Consider the following 18,801-nt stretch of genomic DNA (forward strand, 5'->3'; position numbering starts at 1 on the left):
TCATGTCAGCATACAAAAACTGCATGGGCATGGTGTGAATGGGCCCTTTATCTTCGGAGATAAGCCGTACAGACATACACACCAGGGCCAGTTTACTCAGATGCCAAAAAATTTGTTTTTGGATTGCGTGAGGAAACCAGAAGCCCCAGTGGGAACCCGCATAAACACGGGACCCACATACAAATTCTTGAACCTGTGACCCCGATGCCTTAAGGTCACAGCGCTAACCACTAAGCCACTTTGCTGCCCACACATTTAATCTATATGGAGTTACATGTCTTCTCCACAACCTGATAAGGAGCCTTTTAGACTTGATGGGGCAAGTTGAAGGAACTCCAATTTTTCTTTGGTTGATCTGCTATGTTTGCACAGTTGAAGAAAGTTTTATAAAAACATTACCATACCCAATAACGCACCACGTCGTGAAAAGTAACCGAGCCAGAGAACCGCTGATGTATTTGGAGTCGCTAATGCAAACAAAGTACCGTATAGACGTGTGCCAAAGAGCAATTAAACTATCTCCGAATCCACCACTCGACAAGTGACATGCCAGAAGGAACACAAAGGGCATTATCCTACAGACAAGGAATTTTCTGATAGGTTATCGAGAAAGTGTTTTCAAAACGTACACGGCGTTTTAAGTTACCTAATCAAATAGCTGAGATAAGGAGTCATGTTCATTTTTAATTTTATTGAGTAAACAAGAATCCATACATCTGGCGACAAGAGCTATGAATTCCACGGAGGGCAGTCTGGAAAGACTACGTCCAAAGAGATTAATGAGGAACAATTTGTTTTCATAAGTATTCGTCGTCAATACTCTGGCTATATTTGGCAACTGTCATTTTTAAAGAACTCTCCACAAAGGCTTCTTTCTTTAGGAGGCCGAGTAAAACAAGTAGTTACGCTTCTAGGTAGATTATTAAGTGGGTCGGCGCTATTTTAATAAAGTTTATGGAGACAAAAGGGCAAGTCAGGAAAAACAAGGATTAGAAACAAAAATAAAATAGATTTTTTTTTCTATAAATTTAATTACATTATGAATATTCTGTTAGCTTTACAATAAGTTTTATGAGGCAGCTTATTTACTACTCCGGCCAATCCCAACCAGGGCTCTGTGGAAGGGTTCCTCAAGAGGTTGTTAAGGGTTCCTTGAGCGGTGGCTTGTTGACCTTCCATTTGATGGTGCCTGCATATTTCCAGGACCATTAACACTTGGCAAACCAGCAGCGTGACACCAATTACAGTATCTTTTTTTAGTTATCTGTAAGGGTTGCATTATTATAGCAGCCATTCTCAACCAGGAATCCTTCAAACTTGGCAAACCAGCAGCATGACACCAATTATCTTTATTAGTTGTCTGTATAGGTTGCAGTTCCTACTGACCACCTAAGTAATGGGTCATTGACTCCTGATTAACTGGGACATGCTATAGCAGCCATCTCAACCAGGGTTCCTTCAAAGGTTGTTAGGGGTTCCTTGAGCTGTGGCTTGGTGACCTTCTATTTGATGGTGCCTGCATAGTTCCAGGACCCTGGACACTTGGCCAGCCAGCAGCATGACACCAATTACAGTATTTTTATAGCTGTCTGAATGGATTGCATTGGTCCTACTGACCACCAATGTAAGGGCCATTGACTCGCGATTAACTGGACACACTATAGCAAGCATTATCAACCAGGGTTCCTTCAAAGGCTGCTTGGGGTTCCTTAAGCTGTACACCTCACAGGGTGATTAGGGTGTGCAAAGGCCCAGGTTTGTGGGGTCCAGCCTCAAGTCCCTTGAGGTATAAAAGGGAGAGGTGCGGGTCCCAAGAGAGCACGGGGTAGTGGGCTACAGAATGGAAACCTTGCAGGACTCACTGAAACTTGTAGTTCATCTATGAAGTGCCGGCCTTACGAAACACACCCAAGCTATGAACTTCTCCAGTTGAGTTGTGCCAATCATGGACTTCACCCATAAGGACTTTACCTATGCAGGTACACTGGGGCAGCCACTACTAAAGTTAGTTAGGGAAAGGACAATTCAGAAAACGTTGTTTAACCGCACAAAGCCTGGTCTAAAAGGGTCTGAGACTACAATAGCACACTAGGGGTCTTGCAACATCACAACAAAATCTTTGTCTTTGGGAGCGGATGACCGTTACAGAGATCTATGACCTGATCACTATGTATGGAAAAGTAAAGCTTAAGTCAGCACACATGAAGTTTGAGCTAGGTGCTTGGCGGGACCTCATTCTGTTACTGGGAGTGAGGTAACAGGGGTACACACTGACTGGCTGAGTGGGCATAGGCTCTGCATTTCCCTTCTAATGCAAAACATACACCTTTACGAGTGTGTAAGACATGGGAACTCCAAATATTTCTCTACACACAAACGGCTCATCTCTGAGCTGGGGGACTGCCTTAATGTTTGATTCTTCACATAACCGTGGCCCTGGCCTGGTCCTGGGCATTGGTGATCAAGCTTTCAGGAAAGGTGTAATCTCTGTGCTAAAATGAATGACCCCAGGTAATTGCATGGCGAAGCCCAGAAGAAGCCACTCTGAGGTAGGCCTCCTATGTGACCCACACATGGCGCCCAACAGGTTCATGGGGAACATGGAGGAAGTATCACCCACCTGCCCGATATGTGTGTAACAGTTGCATTCTGAGTGGCACTGTAGAGTGGCAAGTCTTCCCACTATCCACCACTGTAGGGACTCCTTCACATGGGTGGCGGTAAAGACAGGCAGATGAGCTGCGGTTTTACCACCAGCCCTCCACCTGAGGCTGGGTTCACACCATCGCCGCATCCGGCTCACAGCAGGGGTCCAGTGTGTCCTGGTCCATCGTTTCAGGTCTGATTTTAGCCCAAAACCAAATGATGCACAGGTGCAAAACGCACCGGACTTGTTGCGGTAGATATGCAAAACAGCTCCATAGAGAGACGGTCAAAATCTCCTGCTATTGCGAATTGGATGCGGGTTCCCGCATCCAATCCGCAATGGTGTGGACCCAGCCTAAAGTTTAGGGTTGGGTTCACACCATTGTGAATTGGATGCGGATTCCCCGCGTGCAATTCACAATAGCAGGAGACTTTCACTGGCTCTCTATGGAGCCGGTTCACATATCTCCGATGCGGCTCCGGTGCGAATTTGCACAGGAGCCCTGTGCGTCTATTGGTCCGTTTCAGGTCCGAATTCAGCCCAAAATTCGGGCTGAAATCGGACCTGAAACGGTGAACCAGGACTCACCGGAGCCCCTGCTGTGAGCCGCACGCAGTTCATATGTGAACCCAGCCTAAAGTACAGCTGGAGAAGGCTGTTCACATGCTGCGTCAAATTTAAAGGAGATGTAGGGCCAAAGCTCTTTAAGTCCTACTTCTCCTGTAGGTCACAGGTGCACACTTCCTTCTGAAAGAGGTAAGAAAATGGACTGGGTGCCCTTTTTTTGTTGTTTTGCATTTTGATGAACCTGGAATGTATTTAGAAGCTACCTACAGGCCAATTGAGGGTTGGAAACGATTGGTTGCTTAGGCGTACCGCACTTTCAGGCGTGGGACATTTCTACATTCGGGCTCTAGCAAAACAGATGCCGACAAGTAATTTTCCAAAACAAAATGCATCACGATTGAGCAATTTATCTAATCCCGCTTTCATTTTGGCCGAACACAAAACAGTAACATGCCTAAATTATTTCCCAAAGACCCCAACCCGAGCAACAATAACAGCGATTTCCTGCAGTCATTAGCGTTGACTTTCCAAGGAGCCCAGATACCCTCCCCTTTCGATCCAGGCTCTTTTTTTTTTTAATTTCGCCTAGCACAATTCCCAGATGTTTCGGAAATGTTTTTTGTAATGTTTTTGACATTTGCAAAAAAAAAACAAGAGAGCAAAACATGCCGGGACCGCCAGCCACGTTTTTAGTGTCCCGGGATGCACATAAAACATCAAGTGTGACACGAAAACACATACCTGGGCACACGCCAAACAAGCGTCTGACATGTACACACACAACCTCCACTTCTGGCTGCTACAGATCAGGAGATAGACAGGTCTGCATTCCTGGCGGAGGGTACAAAGCTATAGTTAAGCAAATGAGTTTGAGAAGTGGCTCAAAGGAGGAAAAAAAAACACGACTTAGATTTCCAGGAATGACAAGCATTCAGGCCTCCTGATCTTATCAATAACCATCTATACCATAAGAATTATTCATGGACACATCGGTCCGGTTCTGGACGGTTACCCACGTCTCAGCAGATGCAGCGCTGGGCGTTATATTTTTTTTTATTCCTCACTAAAATTAGATTTTGTGCCGACAAAACGCCCCCGAGCTTCAGAGAGAACCCTCGGCCTTTCTCGCCCCTTAACATCAGCGCTACTAGACCCCACAGGAGCTTACATTCTAATGCAGACATTCTCAGTCGTAACCTTTGTAACAACTTTCAAGTCTGGTGGAAGCCTCCGCTGATAAATGTTTTATCTCAAGTTCACAGGACTTTACCATTACAGAAACTCGTGGATATAAAAAAAAAAAGAAAAAAAAGAATAAGACGTGGTGCACTTGGGGTATTTAACACTCAGGACTGTTCTATACAAACACAACTCACTCCTGTTGTAATAACGAAACTAAACAAATAGTAAAGGTTGGAAAAAGCAACCCAGGCCATGAAAACTGTAGTGCCCCCCTACATTGGTGGTCAGTGTAGTGCCCCCCCTACATTGGTGGTCAGTGTAGTGCCCCCCCTACATTGGTGGTCAGTGTAGTGCCCCCCCTACATTGGTGGTCAGTGTAGTGCCCCCCCTACATTGGTGGTCAGTGTAGTGCTCCCTTACATTAGCGTTCAATGTAGTGCACCCTTACATTGGTGGTCAGTGTATTGCCCCCTATATTGTCAGTCAGTGTAGTGGCCCCTTACACTGGCGATTAGTAAAGTTGCCCCCTTACATTGGTGGTCAGTTTGGTGCTCTCTTACATTGGTGGTTAATGTAGTGCTTCCTTACAATGATGGTCAGTGTAGTGCCCTCTAACTGCAGGCTAGTGTGGTGCCCCCTTTACATTGATGGTCAGTGTAGTTCCCCTTTACCTTGGTTTTAAGTGTAATGCCCCCTACATTGATGGTTCAGTGTAGTACCCCCTTATATTGTTGGACAGTGTAGTTCCCCTTTACTTTGGTTTTCAGTGTAGTTCCCCTTTACCTTGGTTTTCAGTGTAATGCCCCCTACATTGATGGCCAGTGTAGTCCCCCTTTACCTTGGTTTTCAGTGTAATGCCCCCTACATTGATGGTCAGTGTAGTCCCCCTTTACCTTGGTTTTCAGTGTAATGCCCCCTACATTGATGGCCAGTGTAGTCCCCCTTTACCTTGGTTTTCAGTGTAATGCCCCCTACATTGATGGTCAGTGTAGTCCCCCTTTACCTTGGTTTTAAGTGTAATGCCCCCTACATTGATGGTTCAGTGTAGTTCCCCTTTACCTTGGTTTTCAGTGTAATGCCCCCTACATTGATGGCCAGTGTAGTCCCCCTTTACCTTGGTTTTCAGTGTAATGCCCCCTACATTGATGGTTCAGTGTAGTTCCCCTTTACCTTGGTTTTCAGTGTCATGCCCCCTACACTGATGTTCAATGTAGTACCCCCTTATATTGTTGGACAGTGTAGTTCCCCTTTACCTTGGTATTCAGTCTAATGCCCCCTGAGATGAGCTGAGAGATGAGCTCATCTGTGTGCTGCTAAAGGTTGGAAAAGCAAACCAGGCCATGAAAACTGTAGTGCCCCCCTACACTGGTGGTCAGTGTAGTTCCCCTTTACCTTGGTTTTCAATGTAATGCCCCCTACATTGATGGTCAGTGTAGTTCCCTTTTACCTTGGTTTTCGGTTGTCATGCCCCCTACATTGATGGTCAGTGTAGTACCCCCTTATATTGTTGGTCAGTGTAGTTCCCCTTTACCTTGGTTTTCAGTCTAATGCTCCCTACATTGATGGTCAGTGTAGTTCCCCTTTACCTTGGTTTTCAGTGTAATGCCCCCTACATTGATGGTCAGTGTATTTCCCCTTCACCTTGGTTTTCAGTGTAATGCCCCCTGAGAAGAGCTGAGAGATGAGCTCATCTGTGTGCTGCTTCTCCTTTCACTGTCCAGTCACAGGCTGTGGGGAGGGGCAAGACTTGTAAGTGTTACTGAAATGCAGCAGAGGAAATCAGGTCCCCTGCCAAACAGCTGTGTGACAGAGCTATGCAACTCTCAGGTCTGTATGGAGAGAAATACAAATCCTTTGGACATATACAATTCTTATTTTGTATTCTATCTGTGCATTTACAGGTTTCCTTCAAGTTCAGCTTTTCATTATCTGAAGGCCAGAGCACTTTTAAAAGGACATGAAACAACCACAAGGCCAGAAACCACGTGACCTTTGCCTAGGCTTTAGGTGACACGAGGTCTCTCAAAAGCAGATTTTTTATTATTGGTGGCACTTTGTCACCCAGCATACATACCTCCCAACATTTTGAGATGGGAATGAGGGACACCTACTAGCAAACGTATGTAGGCATAGGACACGCCCCCCCCCCGCCACACCCCCTTAAAGGAGAATAAAAAAAAAAAAAAGTTAATCAAATCCACAAGGGACTTTTTTTACCACTACTATTCCTTTATATTGGTTTTTAAAATTTAAAAATGCAGCAATTTATAATTTGGATGAAAGGTTTAGCTCTGGGAAACACTTTTTGAAAGATAGAAAGTACATTTTATATACAACTATATAGATCAGACCAAAATGAGGGACAAATGAGGAGGAAAGAGGGACAGAGGGACATTGCTCCAAATCAGGGACAGTCCCTTGAAATCAGGGACAGTTGGGAGCTATGCAGCATAGGGTGTTACTGCGATGTCTCCCATACCCATTTACTGCACATGTTGAGGACAGGTCCACTTTAAGAACCAAAGGAACGTACTTCTTTCTACCGATCGGTTATAAATGTTTCGTCAACAGCTGAAATTGTGAAAGGCAACACAGCCACCCGACATCTGGAATTTGTCTGTCCCTGATATTACCGCAGTCAGAAGACGTCCATCCGATTCTCATCCTTGTACAACGTCTTCTGCTGTCGGGCAACAGATCATTATATAATGCCGGGACACGAGAACCCGTCATCTGTATTCCATAAAGCAGCCTGAGAGATGTTAAATGCCATCTGACAGAAGCCGTCATGTTTGGGCCAGATAACGATCAATTGGGTGTGACGACGTGGAAAGATCAGCAACGCGAGGGGTTGTACGGGTGGATGGTCCACCTCCAGGAAAGGTCCAGGAAAGGTGGGATGGGGAGGCAACCCCTTCCCATGAGAATAAAGATTTGTATGAAATATCAACTTACATAAGCCACCCCAACACCAATAATTAAAAAGGTACCAATTCTGAACTGGTTCCTTTACAGGAGAACATGAAGGTTATCGGTTTTTAACAGAATTGTTAATGATAATCTAAGGAAAGGTATCTGTTTATGGGTTCCCACTTGTTAGATGCATTATACTGCCGAGGAAAGATGGTACCAACATTCTGTGCTTCCAAACACTTGGGGTCCACAACCACGGAGCATGGGTACTCGGAGTACTTGGTCAACTATGACGCGCTTACACTTAGGCTCCGCGGGATAAAAATCAATTATTTTCTTTTACAAAAAAACAAAACCAAAAGAGAAAAAAAAAAATCAGATTTTTTTTATTTTTATCAAATTTATTTTAATAAAATGTTTTTGTAGTAAAAATCTATCTAAAGATAGTTTTCTATTTAAGATACAATAATATTTAGATTATTCAGCATGAAATGGAGTTTAGTTATGTAGCATGACGCTGTATATTCTGTAATATTTACATTTTTGGTATAATCATTCAATGAACCCAAGCTCTACAAGCTGAGATAACATGCACTGCATTGATGCATTCACACAATTTCACAGTAACCATGAGATAAAACAAAGTTCAGGAATATTCCTTTATCCCATTGTTTTGCAAATCTATGTACACTACAAACTGTATGATTGACTCGGTTCTGATATCGCTGTTTTACTGACCTGACAGCTTATTATTCTAAATAGGAAACCTTCATTTTGTTTGCAAATATTAAAGATTCTAACTACCAGCAAGAATAAGTCCTTACATTTAAAGAGCACCTGTCATTTCAGATCCATCACACAGCAGCGTCAGTTAGCGGGCATCCACTCACCTGCTGCCGCCACGTCCCTCACCTTGTTGTGTCACTGCCCCATCACCAGCCGTCCCATTAAAGTGAATGGGACTGTCAGTGAGTCAACAGCGGGGGGTCAGAGGAGGAGCCGCTGTGGGACAGAGATGACAGTTGCTCTTTAAAAATTATGATTTAAATCAAATCCACCCTGTTTGGGGTCCACAACTATGACACCTGACACTCAAGGTTCACATTTATGACACACTAACACTCGGGGTCCACAGCTATGATACACCAACACTCGGGGTCCACAGCTATGATACACCAACACTCGGGGTCCACAGCTATGATACACCAACACTCGGGGTCCACAGCTATGATACACCAACACTCGGGGTCCACAGCTATGATACACCAACACTCAGGGTCCACAGCTATGATACACCAACACTCGGGGTCCACAGCTATGGCACACCGACACTCGGGGTCCACAGCTATGGCACACCAACACTCGGGGTCCACAGCTATGGCACACCAACACTCGGGGTCCACAGCTATGGCACACCGACACTCGGGGTCCACAGCTATGGCACACCGACACTCGGGGTCCACAGCTATGGCACACCAACACTTGAGGTACACAACTATGCCACACTGACGCTTGGGGTTCATATCCATGGTACACTGACACTTGGGGTTTATATCCATGGCACACTGACACTTGGGGTTCATTTACATGGCACACCGACACTTGGGGTTCATTTACATGGCACACCGACACTTGGGGTTCATTTACATGGCACACCGACACTTGGGGTTCATTTACATGGCACACCGACACTTGGGGTTCATTTACATGGCACACCGACACTTGGGGTTCATTTACATGGCACACCGACACTTGGGGTTCATTTACATGGCACACCGACACTTGGGGTTCATTTACATGGCACACCGACACTTGGGGTTCATTTACATGGCACACCGACACTTGGGGTTCATTTACATGGCACACCGACACTTGGGGTTCATTTACATGGCACACCGACACTTGGGGTTCATTTACATGGCACACCGACACTTGGGGTTCATTTACATGGCACACTGACACTTGGGGTTCATTTACATGGCACACCGACACTTGGGGTTCATTTACATGGCACACCGACACTTGGGGTTCATTTACATGGCACACCGACACTTGGGGTTCATTTACATGGCACACCGACACTTGGGGTTCATTTACATGGCACACCGACACTTGGGGTTCATTTACATGGCACACCGACACTTGGGGTTCATTTACATGGCACACCGACACTTGGGGTTCATTTACATGGCACACTGACACTTGGGGTTCATTTACATGGCACACCGACACTTGGGGTTCGCAACTCTGGGACACCAACACTTAGACATAACGATGGCACATTGAGACTCTGGGTTCACCCCTATGGCACACACTTTGGATCCACAATTAGAACACGCGTATTCTCGGATATCCATAGCCATGACGAATTAACACTTGGGGTCCATATCTATGACACCCCGATACTCACAACACACTGACATTTTGAGAGCCAGAACAACAATATACCTAGAATATGGATCAAAAGAAAAAAAAAATATCCCCCAGTTTAACATTAGGGATTCCACCGCAGCCGGGCATGTCACACAATCAGCTGGTCACAACCTCTCTAGGATCTCAAAACAATGTCAAAGTGCCTCCAGGCAGATCAATGACACATGCCGACAGCTGAGGACTACCCAGCTCAAAATGAGACGCGTGTCCCCCCCCCCCCGTGTTCTCCGACTAATGCTGAACCCCAAACACCAGCATGACTTTTTTCGAGAGGACATACCAAGATGTAAAATCCATCAGGATCTATAGAAGCTCCAACTACCAACTGCTGTTCTTGAAGACCATAAACTATAATAAGCTCATCAATAACTTCACAATAAGAGCCATCAGTGGTGGCAATTTGTAGGCGCCTACAACCCCCCAAAAAATCAATGTTTCCCAAATACTGCAACATGTCATACAGAAGAATAAATGGTTGCTGCCATCACCCAATAAGATTTCAACAGGAATACAATTTTGGCAAAAACATGCATAATATTTATTCATAAACGATTAGTGTTTTGGTAAAACAGAGATTGAGCAATTACGATAAAATTTCCAAAGAACTCCATACAATTTTCATAAAATTTCCAAAAAAATCCATGACAATTCCAAAAAGTTTACATAAATTTTCCAACCAAAATTCCTAAAAATACCAAAAAATTTACATAAAATTTCCAAAAAAAATCCATAAAATTTCCAAGAAATTTACATAAAATTTCCAAAAAAAAAATCCACAAAAATTCCAAAAAATGTACATAAAATTTCCAAAAAAAATCATAAAATGGCAAAAAAAATTACATAAAATTTACATAAAATAAATAAAAAATCCCCCAAAAATGCCATAAAATTAACATAAAATTGCCGTCATGATTAAGCTTTAACCCATTGTGTTGGATAGCCTCTTCAAAGAGAGGTAGGGCTTGCTGGAACCTGTAGTTCCCCCAACAGCTGCAATTTAGCGCAGTCGTGAACGTAGCACAACCAGCAGCTATCCAGCTGTTGCCGAACTACAATTCTCAGCCCTCGCCCACCAAAGGCTGGCACAGACATCCAAGCACCCCACGGTTCTTCACATGCGACAGCCACATAATTAGAGACGGCCAATGCCAACAACCACAAAAGCCTCACGCTTTGCCCCCCCCCACCCCTTGCAGCTCACCTTACACCTCTGCAACGGAGATCCTTGTGCCACCGTCCAGCCAGGTGCCGCCGTTCCCCCCCCCCCCCCCTTTTGGCAAAATCCAAAACGCTTATCTGGACAGCAGGCGGAAAAGAAATAAAAAGAAAAAACAAACAGGCCAATCTAATCTCTCCCCCTCCTTCCTTTTCCCATCTCACCTTGGCGGAGGGGTGAAGAGGGCACGCAGCAAGTGCCAAATACAAAACAAAAAAAAAAAGAAAAAGAAGCAAAGTGTCCAAAAAGTTGCCGCTGACAGCCAAAAAAAAAAAGAAAAAGTTTCCAAAGTTCCAAAAAGGTTTCAGCGGTGTCATGCAAGCCAGTGAGAGCCGTATTCCTGTGTGTGAGCCGCGTGGGGCTGACTATGGAAAAGCTTGCAAGCCTGAAACACACTGGAAGAAGAGGAGAAGGAGGGGGGGGAATCTTATTACTCCTTATCCATTCGCCTCTAAAAAAAAATTTTTTTTTTCCCTCTTATGCGCAGCGCACTCCAAGCAAAACACATACACACCCAACAACAACTCCTGGCTGTTTGACTGATTTGTGCAGCCTTAAAGGGCATGGAATCCAAGAGTAGGGAAAAAACATTACAACACTCATGCTGGAGAGAGAGAGAAGCAGCAACAGCAGCAACAGCAGGATAGGCGAATGGAGGAGGGAGGAGGGGGGGGGGGGAGAGCTGAGGTTCTGGATCTGGCCAGGTGGGAGGGAGCACAGCTGGGAGAGGTGGAGGGAGAGGAGGGCTCTTCACTTCTGCACATGTTTAAAAATCAAACTGTACATGCAGATGGTTTCCTGTGCCTTAACCCCCGCCATGCCTGCGAAGACGGCAGCGTGCGGCTACGAAAGCACGAAAATACCAGCGTATTTTATTTATTTATTTTTTTTTTTAATAGGTTTATGCTTTGTGAAGCCAAAATTTAAAAAGGATCAGAGCACTTTAAAACAATTATTATTTTTATTATGATTATACAGGACTTCTATACAGCCAACAGTTTGCGTAGCACTTTAATAGAAATATTAAATATAAATATTAAACATAAATATTCTTTTTGAATTTTGCTACTAAAGCACGAAAAAAAAAAATTAAAAAAAAAAAACACGCTGGTGTTCTCGTGCTTTAGTATCAAAATTCAAAAAGAATATTTATTTTAAATATTTATATTTATTTAATATTTCTATAAAGCGCACTGATCCTTTTTAAATTTTGGCATTACAAAGCATAAACCTATTAAAAAAAAAAAAAAAAAAAAAAACAACACGCTGGTGTTTTCATGCTTTAGTAGCAAAATTCAATAAAATATTTATTTTAAATGTTTATATTTATATTATTATTTATATTAAATTAATATTTATATTAAAACGCTGTGCAAACTGTTGGCGTTATAGAAGTCCTGTATAATAATAATGATAATAATAAAAATAATAATTTTGTTTTAAAGTGCGCTGATCCTTTTCAATTTTGGCTTCACGAAGCATAAACCTATTAACAAAAAAAAAAAACATGCTGGTGTTAATAGGTTTATGCTTCGTGAAGCCAACATTGAAAAGGATCAGCGCACTTTAAAACAAAACTATTTTTTTTATTATTATTTTTATTATTATTATACAGGATTTATATAGTGCCAACAGTTTGCGCAACATTTTAATATACATATTAATATAAATATAAATTTAAAATAAATATTTTTTGAATTTTGCTACTAAAGCACGAAAACACCAGCATGTTTTTTTTTTTTTTTTTATAGGTTAATGCTTTGTGATGCCAAAATTTAAAAAGGAGCAGTGCACTTTAAAACAAAATTATTATTTGTATTATTATTATCATATAAGACTTCTATAAATGCCAACAGTTTGTTTTTTTTTTCTTTTTTCCTTTTTTTGTTTTTTTTTAATAGGTTTATGCTTTATTATTTTTGTTATTATTATTATTACTATACGGGATTTATATAGTGCCAAAAGTTTGTGCAGCGCTTTCATAGAAATATAAATATAAATATTTAAAATAAATATTCTTTTTGACCCTCCCCCCCGCCCCCCAAGATTTACACTTACCTTCTGCTTTTTGGTTACACCCAGCGGTGGAAGTCTTCACTGTCCTGACAATACCTGCACATTACACCCCCCATAAACGTCTATGGCACTGTGTCTCCAGATGATCGGAGGGTCCAGCAGATGTACTGCGCTCACTCTGTGCAAGTTGCCCTGGCCCCGCCCCTAGCCTGTGACTGGACAAACAGCACAGTGGTGAGTTAATTTCTGTCACTCTGCTCTCTCCTCCCATCAACATGCTTTTTGTTAACATGTGAACTGATTGATGACTTGTGCTGCTTCTTCCTCTCACACTGCAGCACTGCTGTAGAGGGACAGCGACAAAAGGCTGATGTCAGGTACCGACACTGCTTGTATTTAAAATAATGATTATAGAGCTGCATTCATTTGTGTCTTTTTTTTTTTATTTGCCTGGAGTTCAGTTTTAAAGGAGAAGTATTTAGAGAACATTTTTTGCTTGCAAGTTAAAATCCATTTTTTTTTTTTTGCTAGAAAAATACTTAGAACCCCCAAACATTTTATATATATATATGTGCATTGCATTCCATTCAGTGGAGAACAGAAGAGACTTCCAGGGTTTTTTAGTCCCTGGATGTCTCATTAAAGAGAACCTGTCACAAAAAAATGATCACGTAAAAAGCACGCATCGGGGCGCCTATGCCGATTGTGATAACATGTGACTTATTGCTGTACACACAGGAATGAGAACAATAATTCTGGCACCAGACCTCCCCCGTAACGTTAAACTGATGACCTTTAGGGGGGGCTTTTAAAAGCGTCGCCTATGAAAAATAAAGGGCACTGAAGTTTGCTGCCATTTCACAGACGCATGCAAATTTAAGGTTTGACATGTTGGGTATCTATTTACTCGGTGTAACCTGATCTTTTATATCTTTTATATTTTACCCCAAAAAATTGTATTTTATTGCGTTTGTGTGCCCTAAAATTAATTTTAGTGTATTTTCTACCGAAATTTCACATTTCCTAGATCTTTGAGTTAATATCGTGTAACATAAAAAGTTGGAACTGCCACCATTTTATTCTCTGGGGCAGGGATCTCCAAACTTTCTAAACAAAGTGCCAGTGTACTGTCCCCCAGACATTAGGGGGGGTTGGACTGTGGCCATTGGGAGTAGAAATTATCCTGGCATCAGTGGGAGTAAACAATGCACCTTTGGTATTAGGGGGAGAAATAGTGCCCCATCATTGGCGTCAATGGGAGAAATAGTGCCCCATTGTTGTTGTCAATGGGAGAAATAGTGCCCCATTGTTGTTGTCAATGGGAGAAATAGTGCCCCATTGTTGTTGTCAATGGGAGAAATAGTGCCCCATTGTTGTTGTCAATGGGAGAAATAGTGCCCCATTGTTGTTGTCAATGGGAGAAATAGTGCCCCATTGTTGTTCTCAATGGGAGAAATAGTGCCCCATTGTTGGCGTCAATGGGAGAAATAGTGCCCCATTGTTGGCGTCAATGGGAGAAATAGTGCCCCATTGTTGGCGTCAATGGGAGAAATAGTGCCCCATTGTTGGCATCAATGGGAGAAATAGTGCCCCATCATTGGCGTCAATGGGAGAAATAGTGCCCCATTGTTGGCGTCAATGGGAGTAATAGTGCTCCATTGTTGGTGTCAATGGGAGAAATAGTGCCCCATTGTTGGTGTCAATGGGAGAAATAGTGCCCCATCATTGGGGTCAATGGGAGAAATAGTGCCCCAACATTGGGGTCGATGGGAGAAATAGTGCCCCATTGGTGGTAGAAATAGTGCCTCATCATTGGTGTCAGTGGGATTAATAGTGTCCCATCATTGGCGTCATTTGGAGAAATAGTGCCTCATTGTTGGTGTCAGTGGGAGAAATAGTGCCCCATTGTTGGGGTCAGTGGGAGAAATAGTGCCCCATTGTTGGGTTCAATGGGAGAAATAGTGCCCCATTGTTGGGTTCAATGGGAGAAATAGTGCCCCATTGTTGGGGTCAATGGTAGAAAGAGTGCCCCATCGTTGGTGTCAGTGGGATTAATAGTGCCTCATCATTGGCGTCAATGGGAGAAATAGTGCCCCATTGGTGGTAGAAATAGTGCCCCATCATTGGTGTCAGTGGGATTAATAGTGCCCCATCATTGGCGCCAATGGGAGAAATAGTGCCTCATTGTTGGTGTCAGTGGGATTAATAGTGCCCCATCATTGGTGTCATTCGGAGGAATAGTGTCCCAAGGGCAGGATAAAGGCAAGGAAAGGGTCGCATCTGGCCCCCCGGGCCACGGTTTGGAGACCCCTGCTCTAGGGGGTCTGCTTTCAGAAAATATATACCATTTTGGGGGGTTTATGTAATCTTCAGGCCTAAAATTATTTTTTTAAACATGTGTGCAAAAAAAAAACCGCAAAAGCGGCTCTGGCAGCCAAAGGGTTAAATAGCTCCTTTTGCAGAACAATGGGCTGACAGCGAGGAATGTAAATGTCAAATGTATCATTTTCTGGGCTGACATTGATACTTTCACATACATTCTTGTGAATACTATAGAAGACGTTTCCCATGGAGGGAAGTGCGGTTTTCGTGGACCTTTAATAGCGAATGCTGCGATCTCACCAACATTCCATATCTCCAGCGTTCCTCTGCAGAGAGTACAGGCCGGCATTTCACCTGGAGAGAGAGATGGTCGGCAGCCAGGAATGGTGCGTTCCTCTGCCTCCCGAGCCTGGAATGTTTCTTTCCACATACCGGTGCCAATTATTCCGTCTTCATCATCTACCGAGCCAGGTAAGGAGCCAACCGGTGTGCAAGACAAGACTACACAGGACTTCCACTAGGGATGGGCCCACACACAGTGGATGCATCACCGTCCTGCGATCTTCCTTTTATTTCTGTATCGTGTACAGATTTTCTTTATTATGGGTTTCCGATAAGCCCCCAGCCCGCAGACCCCGACAACCAACGGTCAGGGTTGTCTGGAAGAGGCCCCTGTCCTCATCAACATGGGGACAAGGTGCTTTGGGGTGGGGGGGCCCGCGGGGAGCCCCCTGCCCCAAAGCACACTCCCCCCCATGTTGAGGGCATGCGGCCTGGTATGGTTCAGGAGGGGGGGGGGGCGCTCGCTCGTCCCCACCCCCATTCCTGACCGGCCGGGCTGCGTGCTCGGATAAGGGTCTGGTATGGATTGGGGGGGGACCCCCACGCTGTTTTTTCGGGGTAGGGGGTTCCCCTTAAGTTCCATACCAGACCCAAGGGCCTGGTATGCTCTTGGAGGGGGAACCCATGCCGGTTTTTTATTTAAACATTTGGCGCAGAGTTCCCCCTCAAGATCATTTGAGCACAAGTCGCATGCTGAAGTCGAATCATATGAGACGGCGATCCGACTTTGATCCGACTTCAATGATAGTCAATGGGCTGAAGTAGGATCAAAGTCGGACCAAAGTAGTACAGGAAGCATTTCTAAAGTCGGAACGACTTGTGTCGGACCAGTTAGGACGGCTCCCATAGGGAAACATTGAATTTCACACGTCATGCAACATGAGCTCCCAATGTCGGAGCGTTTGTCGGACCAGTGTGAACCCGGCCTCAGAAGGTGCTCCTCACGACAACTCGTTATGTCTATAAAGGACCCCTGTCCAAAGAATCTCTTTCTTCCATTCAATCCTCACCACTATGGGCAAGACCAAAGAGGTGTCAAAGGACCTCAGGGACACGATTGTAGACCTGCACAAGGCTGGAATGGGCTACAAGACCATCAGCAAGAATCTTGGTGAGAAGGAGACAACTGTTGGAGCGATTATTTGCAAACGGAAGAAATACAAAATAACCATCAATCGCCCCTCCATCGGGAGCTCCATGCAAGCTTTCATCTTATGTGGTGAGGATGATCATGAGAAAAGTGAGGGATCAGCCCAGAACTACACGGGAGGAGCTTGTGAATGATCTCACGGTAGTTGGGAACCACAGTCACCAAAAAAAACCATTGGTAACACAATACGTCTCCATGGATTGGAATCCTGCAGCGCCTGTAAGGTCCCCCTCCTCAAGAAGGCACATGTACTGTCATTCCAATGAACATCTAAATGATTAGGAGAAAGTTCTGTGGTCAGAGAAGACCAAAACTGAGCTCTTTGGCATTAACTCGACTTGCCGTGTTTGGAGGAAGAAAAATGCTGACTATGACCCCAAGAACACCATCCCTACAGTCAAGCATGGAGGTGGAAACATGATGCTTCGGGGCTGTTTCTCTGCTAAAGGTACAGGCTGACTTGAGGGGCCAATGGACGGGGCCGTGTATTGTAAAATCTTGGATGAGAATCTTCTTCCCTCAGCCAGAACACTGAAGATGGGTCATGGATCCAGCATGACAATGACCCAAAACATACCACCAAGGCAACAAAGGAGTGGCCCAAGAAGGGGTTTAAAGCCATGGCTCAGCTGGCTAGCTTCATGATGATGAGGTCAGCAAAAGAACCAGTAGGGCCCCCTTCACACCAACATATTGCAGTTATTGTAATATTACATGCTTTGGTGCAATGTCCTGCCACGATGCACCTTGCGGATGGGTGTGCGCCAACCTTGCATTGCAGCGCACTGCCAACTGCAATGCAAGGACATTTTTTTAAATCTGTTGTGTTTTGCAATGCAGCGCCTATTAACATGCAACACAACACGCATGCATTTAACACGGTGGCAGCATCATCATGTCAGGCTGGTGTGAATGGGCCCTGAGAGCTTCAAAGGGGCTAGAAGGTTGATACTCCCTGGGGTTTTTCATGGCAGTCTTTGGGAGACTAGATCTTGGTCGGTCGGTAGGCACAGCCAGGAGGAGAGGTCAGTATGCACATCCAGGAGGAGAGGTAGGTAGGCACGGCCAGGAGGAGAGGTAGGTATGCACGGCCAGGAGGAGAGGTAGGTATGCACATCCAGGAGGAGAGGTAGGTATGCACGGCCAGGAGGAGAGGTAGGTATGCACGGCCAGGAGGAGAGGTAGGTATGCACATCCAGGAGGAGAGGTAGGTAGGCACAGCCAGGAGGAGAGGTAGGTATGCACGGCCAGGAGGAGAGGTAGGTATGCACAGCCAGGAGGGGAGGTAGGTATGCACAGCCAAGAGGAGAGGTAGGTATGCACAGCCAAGAGGAGAGGTAGGTATGCACAGTCAGGAGGAGAGGTAGGTATGCACGGCCAGGAGGAGAGGTAGGTATGCACAGTCAGGTGGAGAGGTAGGTATGCACAGTCAGGAGGAGAGGTAGGTATGCACAGTCAGGTGGAGAGGCAGGTATGCACAGCCAGGAGGAGAGGTAGGTATGCACAGCCAGGAGGAGAGGTAGGTATGCACGGTAAGGAGGAGAGGTAGGTATGCACGGCCAGGAGGAGAGGTAGGTATGCACAGTCAGGTGGAGAGGTAGGTATGCACAGTCAGGTGGAGAGGTAGGTATGCACAGTCAGGTGGAGAGGTAGGTATGCACAGTCAGGTGGAGAGGTAGGTATGCACAGTCAGGTGGAGAGGTAGGTATGCACAGTCAGGTGGAGAGGTAGGTATGCACAGTCAGGTGGAGAGGTAGGTATGCACAGTCAGGAGGAGAGGTAGGTAAGCACAGTCAGGTGGAGAGGTAGGTATGCACAGCCAGGAGGGGAGGTAGGTATTCAATCTCTTCCTTACAGGTATGGGGCTTTTCAAAAATGTTTTCAGTAGGTGACAGGGTCTCTTCAGGTTCATAACTTTCACCTTTACGCAAAAGAAAATAAATACATTTTGAAAACAAATTCCAAAGCCTTTTAAAAGAGTTTTGTGCACCAGACCTGACCGGTGCGCTGTCC

The 18,801-nt window shown here is 44.7% G+C and overlaps 1 protein-coding gene across 12 annotated transcripts in view; it reads right to left on the bottom strand.

Moving 5' to 3' along the window:
- The window catches only part of TNS1 (tensin 1), a 673,270-nt gene that overhangs the window by 332,892 nt on the left and 321,577 nt on the right, over positions 1–18,801 (bottom strand). Inside the window, exon 1 of one of the 12 annotated variants that reach the window (XM_073634399.1) lies at positions 10,944–11,625. The exons of 9 other annotated variants lie outside the window; for them this stretch is intronic. Coding sequence is in view for 1 of the 3 variants with exons in the window: in XM_073634397.1 (XP_073490498.1) it covers positions 11,123–11,275 (153 nt within the window). In the remaining 2 variants the exon portion in view is untranslated. Of the gene's footprint in view, positions 1–8,133; positions 8,228–10,943; positions 11,626–18,801 lie in introns of those variants that run through there. 2 more of the 12 variants (XM_073634397.1, XM_073634400.1) reach the window with 2 other exon arrangements.

The sequence above is a fragment of the Aquarana catesbeiana genome, linkage group LG06 (assembly GCF_042186555.1).
Source record: "Aquarana catesbeiana isolate 2022-GZ linkage group LG06, ASM4218655v1, whole genome shotgun sequence".
NCBI lineage: Eukaryota > Metazoa > Chordata > Amphibia > Anura > Ranidae > Aquarana > Aquarana catesbeiana.